The 14,299-nt window shown below is 40.8% G+C and overlaps 1 protein-coding gene across 3 annotated transcripts in view; it reads left to right on the forward strand.

Moving 5' to 3' along the window:
* The window catches only part of slc8a3 (solute carrier family 8 member 3), a 132,941-nt gene that overhangs the window by 108,903 nt on the left and 9,739 nt on the right, over nt 1-14,299 (forward strand). For 2 of the 3 annotated variants that reach the window (XM_085441920.1, XM_085441921.1), the window contains exon 4: nt 13,297-13,314. The exons of the other annotated variant lie outside the window; for it this stretch is intronic. In XM_085441920.1, the coding sequence (XP_085298046.1) occupies nt 13,297-13,314 (18 nt within the window). The remainder of the gene's footprint in view (nt 1-13,296; nt 13,315-14,299) is intronic. 3 annotated transcript variants of the gene reach the window in all.

Consider the following 14,299-nt stretch of genomic DNA (forward strand, 5'->3'; position numbering starts at 1 on the left):
TGTAGAGTTAATGTACTGTCTATATAACTGGGATACCTTCGACACAGAAAATTGTCAATTAAAAGCTGAAAACTGGAGCTATCGAAGTTTTGATCAATAAAGATTCATAAAAAAAACCACATCTGCTTTGGCAGACGTAAACAGATATTTAGTTGGTTCATCTGTTTATAGTGCAGCCAAGCAAACTCAAGTTTTGTAAAGAAAGTTAATAATAAGCAGTTAACTTGAGTTTGTCACCTATGGCTCTTCAGATGCTTCACAAGGTGCCTTGTTTCCTAATGTGTGCATAAAATGCCCAAAAAATCATCATTACCATAAAATGTATGTACGTGTCCACCAGCTTGGTTTGTTCTGACCTCCATTCCAAACTGACAGGTCTTTGATTGCTATCTACAATTTGCATAGTGCCATGAAGACAGCCGTGAAGTTGTTAAGAGAGAAACTGGCTGCTAATGCCAAAAATAAAGAAAAAAAGCAAGAATTTCAGCATCCAAAATACCGTAACTTAAATTGAGCTGGTACATGTTGGAGCTTAGTGAGAAGAATAAGAAGGAAGCTTCTGGAGGACAACGACCACCTTGCAGCTCACCGTTGCTAGAAAAGTGGTGAAAAGGCCACCTATTAAAATATGTTTTTTAAAAAGGGCACAATAGCAAGCTAAACCTTTAGCGTACGCCGCTTTTGTCAAACCTTTGTGCTCTTTGTCTTTGGACCAGAGCACCTGCAAAAAATGCAGATTCAGAGGCCCCAGCAGACTCGCAGGTACCAACCCAGAACATTTATGCTCTGCGGTGACACTGATAACCACCACACCAGAGTCCCACCTCTTCGTTTTCTGTGTTTGGATTTGAGGCCTGTTTATTCTAAATCTAGCACAGTAACAGCTAAATCTACCAGTAACAGCAGAGGAGGTATTACAGAATGACGGAATGACTATTGCAGAGAATAAAGATTTCAAAACAGTGTCAGAATTTGCATCAAGTCCACAAAAAGTTTTTCAGACAGCTGTAATGGCATGATGGCAGCAATCATTTTCCAAGAACAGTTGCCACTTATTTTAAAAGGCAGATGTCTTCTTTTACAGTTTCCTTCCATTATAGTGAAGAAATGCATGATAATTTTCCCCTTCTGCTAGCGCCAAGCTAACTGTCACAGCAGCATTGATTGTATCAACATGCAATTAAATGGTAATTCATTGATGCAGTGTTATTGTGGGAAGCACTGCATGAGCAGTCCCTTTAATTATCTCTGATTGTGATTATAACCTTGCATATTTTCACTGTGAATCTTTATCTTTATGTACATTGTTTGCCCAACTTTGCATGGATCAAGACAATAGTGGAAGTGCAGTGTATGCTTACAGCACCGCCTTCCAAGTGGAAAGGTCAGAGCTGAGTTTCTCTGCTATGATTACTGTGGTTTTGTACAATAGTTAGTGTAGGATGTGAGATGCTGTGTTGGTGATTTAGCGTGTCTTTACTCTTTCTTCAAGGACGGAGGCTTGGAGCAGGTTTACCTCAGCCATCACTGCTGCTAAATTCCTACCCATGTTTACTCAGCATCATGCTCAGCAGATAGGAGGGCTACAGGGGCAGCCATGCACAGGGAATGACAATAGAAGGATGCCATATTGCTATCAAATTAGATTCATCCTTCTGCTTTGAATTGTCATGCTTTTAAACAAATATGTTTCATTCCGTCAGCACAATATGATTTATGGTGTGATCTTTTCCCCTTCCACATTGGGGTTGCGGTTGAGGGACGGGACCTGTCACTTAGCAAATGACACAGGCATTTACGTCAAAAGGCCCCACATGCCTTCAGTGCATCTCCCTGCCAGCGGTGGCCTTGCTGCAGAGTCACAGCGAGAATGTTGTCTAGTAATGGCTACCATGGATGCCACACTCTGTCAGGGGCTTGGGTGTAATGGATTTAAATTGAACTGTTGAGTTTGGAGCTGGGAGAGGCAAAGGGGTAAGGCGGAGGAGGAGGGGGATAGAAGCAGAGGGAGGAGGAAGCAGACAGAAATAGTCCAAGCATAAATAAAAAAAGACAGAGAGGTGGAGAGAGACAGACACAGTCAACCGAAGATACAATGAGACGCGGAGGAAAGGCGGTGAGGGGCGGGGGTCGCTCTGAAAGCCCTCGCCATCTGTGATGAGGAGCTGGAAGAGCAGTAATTGTTCCTGAGAGGTGTGTGGAGGGGCTGTTCTCAGCACAGAGATATGGATGAGCTGCACTGCTACCTGCCATGCCAGTGGCACACTACAGTGTCAGGCCTGTCTTAACACACGGGGGGACCGGCAAGGGCACCGGCTTCTGTGTGGGCCCTCATTAAAGTCTGTGTCGCTGATGACCTTGTGTTGCCCCTACCCTCCCGAAAACCAAGCTCACCCCTCACTGACACACCTAACAGGAGGAGCAGCTCAGGTGCTTTTTCTTGCATTAGGGAAGGTCCCTCCCTTTAATGCTAGATGGCTCCCAGTAGTCACTTGACTTCTGATTTGATTTGTTTTGACTAAGCCAGTTTATTTTGGGGCATGTCAGCAGTCACCTCGGACGTGTGAGGAGCACGTGTGTGGTTGTGTGTCCATGCTCCTATGTATAGTACCCTCCCTAAAAAAGAAAAAGAAAGAAAGAATGATTTCTTTTTCCTTGACCAAATTCAGCTGAAGAAAGCGCTTAAACCAGATTTCACTGTTGCAGCTACATTGTAGCTTTCATTTTCATTTCAACCCAAATACTGTTACAAAATTGTATCATCAAACCAGCCATAAATTTACAGGAATGTACACAATAGAAAATTGGATCCCTATTGGTCTAAAAGTGAGTAAAGTGAGTGAAATGTAGGTCTACATGTATGCAGAAGCTGTTAGGCTAACTATTTGAAATCTTTACAGGTGACTTAGATTACCATTTAATAGTTATTTAATAGGCAGCGAGAGCTGCTGTGATGTGTGGTTTGAAGATGGTGGCACTGACAAAAACACAGGACACAGAGCTGGAGGTGGCGAAGTTGAACATGTGAAGCTTTTCATTGGGAGTGACCAGGATGGACATCAGGTTATAAAGTCAAGGTCGAGATGGTTCGGACATGTGAAGAGGAGAGACCGTGGATAGATGTTGAAGATGAAGTTACTATCTGGGAGGAGAAAAGTAAGACCACAGAGGAGGTTTATGTTTGAAGGAGGACATGCAGGTTGTTGGTGTGACAGAAGAGGATGAAAGCAAATGATCCACTGTAGCAATCAGGCACAGGAAGTTAAAGAAGAGGAGCGTGTCATCCGTGTCATCTAGAGATTTTTCACTTGTTCCACTGGCAGATTTTTTTCACTTAATACAAGATATTTTAGCTTGAAATAAGTGAAAAAAAATCTGCCAGTGGAAAAGGGGAAAAAATCTCTAGTCTCTAATGTTACCCTGTAGCTGATTGTGTCTTATTTTAAGTGTAATGAGATTAATTTTGACTAGAAATAAGACTAATATACTTGGTAAGATTTTGAGTTTTTGCAGTGTACCATAAATACATAAAATGATGCAGAAATTAGGTTTTTTCTCTTGACAAGATTACTTGCCTGTAAAAATTCAGTATTTCTAGATTGAATCTCAGTTGGCTTAGTCTAAGAAATTGTTCTTTTTTGTGTCAACAAATGAGTAACATTGCTGAATCATTTGTTTTAATTGTGTGGTGCCAGCTATTCTGAAAGATGTCTCATTTAGGGACAAAATACACATGTTGAAATATTCATATGCAGGCTGTCTTATATCCAGAGGGTAAAACAACCAAAAAAAAGTTACTTCCAGTTTAGTGCTTAGTAGAAAAGGCATAATAATGGTGCAGATAATAATGTTGTATATGATAAGTGGATATTGAGGGCTTTAGAAGGACCCCTTGGGCTTTAAAAAGCCGATGAGACGACTTAGTGGCGGCTGCAGCTTTGCCTGTGCGGTTGCAAAGGCCAAGCAAGGCAGTTAATCAGCTCTCAGGGTAACATCAGTAAGCACAGTGGCCACAATAGATTAAATCGAGTAGCTGAGAGACCCCTCGATTCCCGATGAACTCAGCACATCTCCAACACACAGTCTCCAGAGAGAGAACCCTCTGGTGGATTGCAGACCAATGCATAGTCCTCGCTAAACAGATAAGAACACAATGCAGATGTTTTTGCCAGACTGCAAAAGGTTAAAATCCAGTGATATCGCTAAACATGATTCATGATTACAAGCTTCTCTGCAACATAGCAGTTGCATCTCAGTTTAACAAAACTTCTCTGTCTCTGTGACTTAGTCATCGGAGTGTGACAGCAACACAGTTTGAACACCAAGTCACCTGATCTTATCTTAACTACACAGTATTGCTTTGGTGCAATGGTGGAAGACATTCTCAAACCAGTAGCAAAACTACAATTTTAAATAACTCTGTTTAAAGTAAAAATGCTGCTAAACCTGAAGTAAAACTGTTATCAGCAAACATAGAGTATAAAACTATTACAGAAAAGGACTTTGTCAGTGTTCTATTATTCACTATCCTGTTTGACTGTATGATAAATGATTCCTCTTGTATACCATTAATAATATATTTTAGCTGTAACGTAACTACTGCTCTCAGATAGACAGAGTAATGGACATTTCCCCCAAACTATAGTGAAGTTAAAGTAGAAAGAAGCATAAAATAATTTTTGGATTGTACTTCAGCATACGTCCATTGCAACACTGGCTATAAAGAAACGATATCCATCCAGGGTTGCTTGGGCGAGGGTGCACCCTCGACAGATCACCAGTCGCAGGGCTAACAATGAGAGACAGACAAGCACACACTCTCACATCAACAGCTACCACCAATTTAAAATAATGAACTAACTTGCATGTCCTTGGGCTTTGGTAGAAAGCTGCAGTAGACCCAGGAAAATACCCAGCCAGGTGGCAGGATTGAACCAGGAACCTGTGAACTGTTAGTTTTAAACTACTGTGTTACTCTATGTAATTACTCAATTTATTATAAATGATCACATACAGCTGTCAGTTACAATGTAGCGGGATAAACTTTCTTTCCACACTTGCGGAATGCTTGTTTACTTGCAGGTGTAAGTTTGCTTATCCTCTACATGTTGGTGAACTTCAGTGTTTAGTTGTTTGCATGCATATGTGTGTATTCACTGCGCGTGTTTGTGTCGAAGCCTTGGTCTGATGACATTATCAGAGCTGGTAATCTGCTCTGTAATTGCCTGCTGCTGACACGGTAGAGAGGCTGATATGGCTGCAGAATAAACAGAGTGTTAACAAGTAGAGGGAGCTCGTCTCCACTTGATCCGCGCAGCTCAGCGTGAAATTTGGACCGGACAAATCGGGGAGAGAGAAAAACAGAGGCGAGGAATAAGAGATGCATAAAATATGGAGGCAGGATGGAGAAAGGCCAGGAGGATGTGTAGGGAATGAACATAGACAAGAGGTGGTGCTGTTGTAACAGTGGCATTATTTGGCAGAATATGGCCTGTTTTTTAAAAATAGTGAATTATGCTATCTCTACAAGCAATGGGCAGCTAGTCCTCAAAGCCAGATCAAAGAATCAAATAACGTGTAAACAAATACAGAACACAGAGTAAAATTGGAGGCCAAGAATGTGTACAGTAGTAGCAACGTTCTAGAGTCAGCTGCAGAATACAAAATCAGCTGAAAGGTGTCGATTGAGATAATAGTTTTTTTTCTCCTTGCAAGCAAATAAAGTTTGCTTAGTGTGTTAGTGTTCCACATGGAAATGCACTGTGCATCGTTGAGGTTTAACGAACGTGTTTCCTCTGTGTTCATTTCATTTGCTTCACCAGAACATCTTTTCAAAGTTGATTTTTAAACCCACATTAATTACATCCTCTCCTGCTTGTTTAGCGCAATCAGTCAGAGGGATCATGTGAAACCACTGCAGCACAGCAAGTCACACGTCGCGCGTAGGTAGAGACCTCCACACATCGATCAATCCACAGAAGCTCAGAATGGTGCCTTTACAGAGGCAGAAACTGCTACTCTGATATTTCCTGTCAAAATGTTAGCCGCCGCATGATATTAAAAACTATTTTAAGAATGCTCAAGAGTCATGAAAACCGAAGCAGTCAAAATTATATTAGTGATCCAGGACTCTGTGAGATATCTTTGATGCCAAATATCAGTAAAGCTGGCCAGTAGCTGATCCAGAACCAGAACATCTTTCTAATAAGTCTTAGAAATTGTTTTCATACATAAAAGCAGGAAATTAGTGTACTAGTTCAAACATTTGCCTAACAAATGAAAGATTCATTTCAATCCCGGGAGGAGACGTATATCCCTTTGAGGTTGCGTCGGGAAGGGGTTGTGCAAAACACGCAGAGCTACCTGCTATGGTGACCCCCTTTGAATAAGGGAAGAGCTGAATGTAGCTTATGTAAAATCATGAAATTTCTTTTTTACTTACAACAGGAAGATCCAACCTGCATTGAGTTTTACGTAGTCTAGTTTTAATTTAAAAGGAAGTGAAAAAGACAGAAAGACTGTAAAGCCCGGTGACCCTAATTTTTCAATTAGTTTTACCCTTATAAAAATATAAATGATAGATAAAAAATGACAGTGAAAATCAGTTAAAATCACTACCTTTTAAACCTCACACCTACCAAGTTATTATAGCTAAAGAAAACAAGAAAATAAAGACAGAGGTAGATGTGCACATGAGGCACAGAAAGAAGATGTTAAAGAAAACATTCGAAGGATTGAAGGCAAAGATCCAGAGACAGACAGGGAAAGGCCACAAAGAGATGATAAGGCAGTAATAGTGAGAGGAACAAGACTCTTGTTAATATAAAAAAACGTCCCAAGCGAAATGCGCCATATGTGCCGATTAGGAGCATCTCTGGTGTGAACCGAGGCAGACTGTCTGGGGCTTTGTGGGCTTTACCAAGCAGCCGTTATCTAGAGATGCAGATTAAACCAAATATGGAACCTAGCAACTGATCAGTTCCTCCTACAAATGTTTAAAGAAACAGTTAGGCTTTTTGGGGAAATCCCCATAATTAGTGTTTTCTACCAAGTGAGTACCACTTTAATCATTACTGTACCTATATTAGCAGAAAGAGTGGGATCAGAGAGGAGAAGCTGGCTTTGTTGTATTCACGGTTAACAGAACTCACCTACCAGCATCTCTAATCAACATATTATATGCTGTGATATGATATAAGATGGATTACACGCAATAAATAGGAAGATGGGAGAACACAAAACTCTTCCTCATTTGTCGTAAACCAGACCACCATCAGCTGCCTGCTGCATGTTATTTAAGCACAGTGTTGTGTGTGGTAGGGTGTGCCAATCTTCTTGCCAATGATTGTATTTGTTTACAGTAATCACTATAATATTTCAAAATTAATGTGCCGACGATTTGTTTATGTCAAAATGTTACTCATAGCGGCATTAATTAGCGCAGCAAGATTAAAAACATGACTTTTCATCCATGAAAGACCTCTATCAGGATGCTCAAGTGAAATCATCCAGCATTCAGTTAAATTATCAGTTCATTCAGTCTAGCAGCGTTGCCTGAGAAGATGAAGCATGGTGTGTGCTCAGCATTTTGACTCCCTCCGATTCCACACCGTCAGAAACATGGATACAGCATAACAAGATGATGGACGCGTTACACAGCCTGCATATTGAAACATAATAAAGGCAGCTGAAGCATCCGTCTTTGTCATCTTGTTTCTCTCACAGGCTGACAATTGTGTGCGTGTGTTTGGTGCAAGCTGAGTAGCGGTGCAGACCAGAGACGGTGGCCACTCAGCTGCAATCCTGAACCATTATTATTTAACGAATCACTCTGAGCTGCAGGAAACACTCAGATTGTCTGCTGAGATTCCTGTGCACCACGTTTTCTCTCACAGTCGCTTTGTGTGTGTGTGTGTGTGTGTGTGTGTGTGTGTGTGTGTGTGTGTGTGTGTGTGTGTGTGTGTGTGTGTGTGTGTGTGTGTGTGTGTGTAAATGATGTGCAGTACGGGTGTCGATATCTTCACAAATGCAAATGTGTGCCTTATGAAGACTGATGACTTGTGCTCAGTACAGTAGATAATGTCTCTTCATGATTGGACGATTGCAGGAAACAGATGAACATCACTCAACCCTCCTTTCTTCCCTCTATGTCCACATCTTCAGCCTTCCACTTATCCTTTTTGTCCTATCTGATCGCATTTCTGTGTATGTGTGTGTGTTGAACTGATTTTGCCAATACAGGGATATCACATCTCTGTCATAGTCGCATACAGTCGCAAAAGTTTCACATTAAATCACATAAAAGTTAAGTTTGAAGGTGATTGGCCACTTTACACCCTTGACTCATATTCTTTCTAGCCCTCTATATGAGGTATCTGTACCCGTTTCTGATATTTTCAACGGCAGGTGTAGTCTGAGGTTTTATTGCCTGAGCATGTCGCTGTATGGTCTCTAGCTTACATCCTGCAGATTGTCTTTATTTATCTGTTTGAACAGTGTGGTTGATGAGACCTAATAATTTTCCTGATCTCCAGTGGCACCATGAGACTGAAAAAATTGGTGAAGTTTTTGCAATAACAATAACATGGATTGCAGATATCCTCCTTAAGATGACTTGTAATAGCTTAGTTCTCTAAAGGAGCTCTGAATCTGAAAATACCCATGAATTCCAAGCAAAGTCGTAGAAAAAACTTGAAAAAGTGCAACGCAAACTGGAGACTGAGATTGCCTACCTTCAAAGTAAAAGTCGGCCGACACATTTTAAAAGATGCAACTTTTTGCATTAGGAACAAGCGGCCTTTGTTTCTGGTTTGTCGCACTTTTCCCAGTTTCGCTACCACTCAGAGAGCAGCTGGCGAGTATTTGTAGACAAGTCGTCATGAGTCATGCAAGCTACAGGTGACCACAGCAATCTTAAGCAGGTTTTGTGCCTCACAGTTTGGGAATACACATTTTTCCATGGCAACCAGTGGTTGCCAGGTGGTCGCTGTGTGTTTGGGGCTTTAGCAATTGATTTTCCAGCAACTGCTATGAAACACATTTTTCCCCTCATGACTGGTGGTTGCCATGTTGTTTGTTAACCTGTGTGAATGGGACCTTATTCACTTGAACCATGACTGTCACACATGCGAAATGCAGACAAGTTAACATCACATCCAACTGTATGCTCCAGCCTTTCCTTTAAGCTGTGATCTCTTTCTTATCAAGAATCTGCAATCCCTTCTTTGCTCCATAGCCTGTTCTTGCAGTCTCTTTCTCCATTTCCATCCATCTTTCTGTATATAGATCAATGGTGCTCATTCTGTACCTCTTCTATCCATCAGAGAACTCATGCATCACTCATCCTAGCTCTGTTAGTACCTTTATCCATCCTTTCAATCCCCGCAAACATCCATCTGTCCTCCTGTCCATTAGTTCATTTGCTGAGATTCCCATTTTTTCTTTCATATTCCTTAGATTAGTTGTCCTTGTTTTGGCTGTGGCCTATGTATTCTTTCCTCCACTCCTCCTCCTTTTTTCAACCTCACATCTTTGGTTGCTCTGTAAATTCTTGCCCTCCCATTTCTGCCAATCCCTCCATTAAACTACTCACTAAATTATTATTCTTCCTTGCATCCAACAGATTGTTCATCTTTGATCCCATCTTTTTTTCCAACCACCCACTCCTTTCATTCCACTCAATAATCCCTCTTTCTTTTTTTTTATTATCATATCTACTACTCCCTTCATCTGTCTATCCGCATGTAGCAGTTCCTGCCAGTGTTCATCCATCCATCTCTTCAGATTCTATCCTTTAATACCCCTTGCTTCCTCAATTTCTTTCTCCATCCTTGCTTCCACTGCTACTCTCCTTTTTCCACCAATCGCTCATTTCTATTCTTTTGTTATTGCCTCATAAATCTATTTACCCATCTCCCATACTTTGCTTTCCCCAATCCATACGTACGTACATCCACTCCTTCATGTATTCACATACAACACTCCCAGCACAGCCACTTTGTCCTTGGCAACCAGAGTAGCCCCAGTAAGTCAAATGATGATTCTTCCGTAATGAGCTAAAGAGAGAAAAGGCGCCCCATTAGTGTTGTATTGATGCCGGTCTCAGAGTCCAGATGTGTGCAACATCAAGAGGAGGACTCACTGTTTTGTAGCCGGACAGATCTGATGAGGCAGAGCACACAAAAGAGCATGCTGATGATGGCAATTAAACAGAGACACAGATATCCTAGCCCTCCACTTACACATTCACTGTCTACACACACAAGCACACTCCTCCACCTCTACAATTACATCTCTTAGGTTAATCTTCCCTATCGCAGTTGTATTCCTGGCAAAATGACAGCACTCTGGCCTGTGAGTGCAGTCAGTACTGCCAGCCCACTGCCTTTAAAACACTCCTGTTTATGTGTCTGATAATAGATTTGTGAGCTTGTTTGCTCCCTTTTTGGCATGACTGTGGGTGCACACGCTGATGGTTGCGCTGAAAATGCCTCAGAAATTATCCACCAAAAGTGAAAAATGATACAGGATAGAGGCTTCCTACACATGTTGACATTCTGGGCATTTTTGTTCTTAAAGTAATTGAGCATTTGCACAAATAAACAGCATTTTTTTTTTTTTTTTTGCATCAGAGTCCAGTATTTTGTCAATCTGTCTAAACCCCCCGAGCTGTTACTTCATGAGGGCTTCATGGCCTAAGAACATGCATGTCACTATAGCCTTTCATTCACTGGAGGCCCTAGTTATGACTACATGCACATAGTTCATTTTATATATTTTTATAAACAACTAATAAAAAGAGACCAACTAGCAATGATCTCTGTGTGCATGTTAGACAAAAATGAGCAGTGGCCCTTGCAATCAAAACATGGCTGTTCTGGATTAATAAAACGTAAATTTATGTCATGAAAATTGGAACATTTAGATGCAGCTAACTTCCTCGTACCATTCCACATTATCAACATCATTATGAACAAAATAATGAGCAAAAACACTTCTTTCCTACCTGGAAATATTTATTTATTTATTATGGAGTCTTTACCTTACAATATAAAACACCTTGAGGCATCTATTGTTGTCATTTGGCAGCGCTATATAAATAAATTAGAAGTAAATTGAATTGAATTTTTGTTCACCAAAGACAACATTTGTACTTTATAGATATCATTCTGGTGTTCAGAACAGTTATTGATGAATTAATACATGCTAGAGATTTTAAGAAACCCACTTTAACAATGTGTAGTTGTTCTAGTGTATTTTCTGCACCTGAATGTGTGAATGCTAGACGCTCCCTTCTCAGTTTTTTTTAAATGTCATCCTATTATTACTTAGTGTGGTGTGGACACTCCACCACATTTGGCTTAAGATCAACACAGCTCGGCGACCACTAATGATAATGAAGCAAGTCACCCATAGCAATTAATGCACTTAGCTTCTAATCATGATTAACTGTGGACTGTATTTGATTTCGGGAGTTGATAAGGTGCCTCTGAACACAAACAGGTCAATTAGTATCATGTCTCAGTGAAAAAGGTTTCAGTAAGCAGCCGGTCCATTCATGTTGGATGTAGACAGCTTAGTTTCTTCCTGCTTGTCGTCCTATTCCTTTTTTAAAGTCATGTGAAATCTTTGGTTTGTAAATTTAAGGAGAATTTGACCGTGAAGATGTCAAAAGGTAGAGCTGTCACTGTGAACCTCTAGAGGCTGAAAGCCATAGGGACGCTTTTCTCCTCGCTTTTCATTCACTAATGGCAAAATTTGTCATGCAATTATCTTTCTTGCCAAATTACTTTACAAACCCCCAGTTTTTTTCTTTATGATTTCATCTTTGTTATGGTTTAAACTTTCCCGAGGGCATCTGAGTGTGTCAGTGATCCGCAGCTACGGCATGCAGATAAACAACCAGGCAAAGTCAAATCAAAACGTGGGGAAAGGGGAGTGATGTTTTGGAGCAGCTGTGAGAGACATTTTCATCATCGTGTTACAGAATACCACATCTGACTAAGAATATTTCAGCAAGTGCACAAGTGCCTGCTTGCTTATTCTAGGTGAACATATACTGCAGAAGTGTATTTTTTTTTTTTTTTTTTATCACAGCCTCCTCGTCCTGTGACATTTTTTGATCGGCCCAAAAAGAGATTTAAATACAGATATTTGCTCATAGTTTCAAGTATGTTATTACGAAAATACTCAATAACAATGTGGGCAGTTGAGTATAATGGGCTCCATGTTTTGGATTATGATTAGCTTGTTCACAAAGGTGAAAGTTTAGCAGCTGAAAAACCACCTAGTGTTCTCAGCAGTGCGTGGTGACCACAAACAACTAGGTAGAAATTAATGATTGCTGATACTGATGCACACATGTGTATTACAAGACAATTATTTATCATTGCTGAGGGGCCAAGCACCAATTAATGCAGGTTTAAACTGAAAATGACTAAAATGACTAAAATCTTTAAATTCAGGGAATTTTCATGAACTGCTAGTGTTTAGTTTTGAATCTCTGCAGAATTTAAAAGCAGCGTGCAGGCTTTCGTGACACACTCCTTAAAACACTCATTGGGTTTTTAGGCTGGCTGGCAGCTATTCACGACAGGTTGATGCAGGTTTTGTTGTTGTTGTTTCACGGCCCACACCCCCTAACCGAAGCTGCCAAATAAATTCTTGTCATCCTCCCCTCCACCATATTGACAGTAGTGAATCTAGCTTTTACATAATACAGTATTTATAGAAGTGTTACATTTCACGAGTTGCAGATGCCCACAGCAAATGCACTTTTGCAATTGATGCATATATTAATTTGTTTCAGGGGTTAGTATTTACCGTACTATTTCTGTTTATTAAAGGGCTTGTAGAGGAGGAGAGGTCATTAGTAGTTTAGGAGATGAGCGTTCTTGTTAAATATGTGTTCATGTGAAACTGTCATCTCTTTACTCTCAGTTATCTGACCAAAGCTGAGAGTAAAAAACATGAAAAAAAGGCGGGGAAGGAAAACTTTCAACAGCTTTGTTGATTTCTAACAGTTTCCTCCCTAATGAACATAATAAATGCTTGTAAAAAGCTACAAAGTGCCGTAATCCTTCCTCCTCATCAGCCAATCGAACGTTCGGTTGCACCTCGGGGTCAGTACAAAGTAATTCTCCGAGGCCATCACATTTCTCTCCTTCTTATTAACCATTTTTCTTTCTTGTTTGTTTCTTTGTTGCATTTCCATTGCTCATTGCATTTTCTGTTTTCTCCATGCCTTCCTCCCTCCCCTCTTCCTCCTCTTCCTCCCTCTCTCCTCTCCATCAACAGCCCTGTTGTTAGCGGATGGTAAGTTGTCCATTCCTTCTCTATAAGAATCTCCACTAACATCACCTCTTGTGCGTGCTGTGGTCTTAACATGAGGCCTTAATGATCTGAAATCCAAATCACAACAATTTTTTGTCACCATCAAAGATGTTGAGTCTGAACTGATACTTGAGAGGTTTGGTATAAATAAACTGCATGCCCACGCTCGTGTCCTCTTCTCTTGTCATTGTTACAAACAATACATGGCTCCTTTGAAGCGCTCTTCTTCACTTAATGATGGTTTTGCATGCTAATCAGAGGATTATTAATCACAAATCCATAAATTATGTTCTCTAGTCAAGAGCAAGGTACAAACAGTTGATAACAATCAAGATAAAAACCTACAGTCCTGAAATTAGAAATTTAATTACCTCTTTGTGGTTCTGTTATTATTATATTTCCCATCCTTGTCAAGCAAATTGTGTCATGTAGAGGTGCAGCACTGTGCAAAAGGAATGCTGTCAGGAGTTGAGGGTACACACTGTCTTGGATGTGTAATTGATTTAGCTTAAAAGTGTGTGTGTGTGTGTGTGTGTGTGTGTGTGTGTGTGTGTGTGTGTGTGTGTGTGTGTGTGCAGGCAGGCACTCATGCACTGGTATATTATGCATGCCCGCGTGTGTGCACTTGCAAACGCGCCCTCCTATCAAGGGGACTTGCCTGTGATCGTTAATGGTAATGTTAATATTTAATGGTAAGCATGTTGTCAGCAAAGAGCAGCAGGGCTAACTCTGAAGTCGTATAAAAGATGACAGGGTCTCTGCACCAGGTGGCTCAGTGGGGGTGTCATACGCAGAGTAGGATGAGAGGCCTCTGGATGCACAAGGGCTCCTTCCTGATAGAGCTGAACAGCACAGGACTGATGTTATGGGGCTTGATGGAATGTACTTAGGAGCTCAGTAAAGCATTGCTGCTTCTTTGCAAAGCAAAGGCACGCAGGCACACACGGACTGGAAGCAAATTCATCAG

Source organism: Copadichromis virginalis, linkage group LG19, assembly GCF_057382275.1.
Source record: "Copadichromis virginalis isolate Kocher_CV1m ecotype Utaka linkage group LG19, C_Virginalis_male_GT1.1, whole genome shotgun sequence".
In the NCBI taxonomy this organism is placed as follows: Eukaryota; Metazoa; Chordata; class Actinopteri; order Cichliformes; family Cichlidae; genus Copadichromis; species Copadichromis virginalis.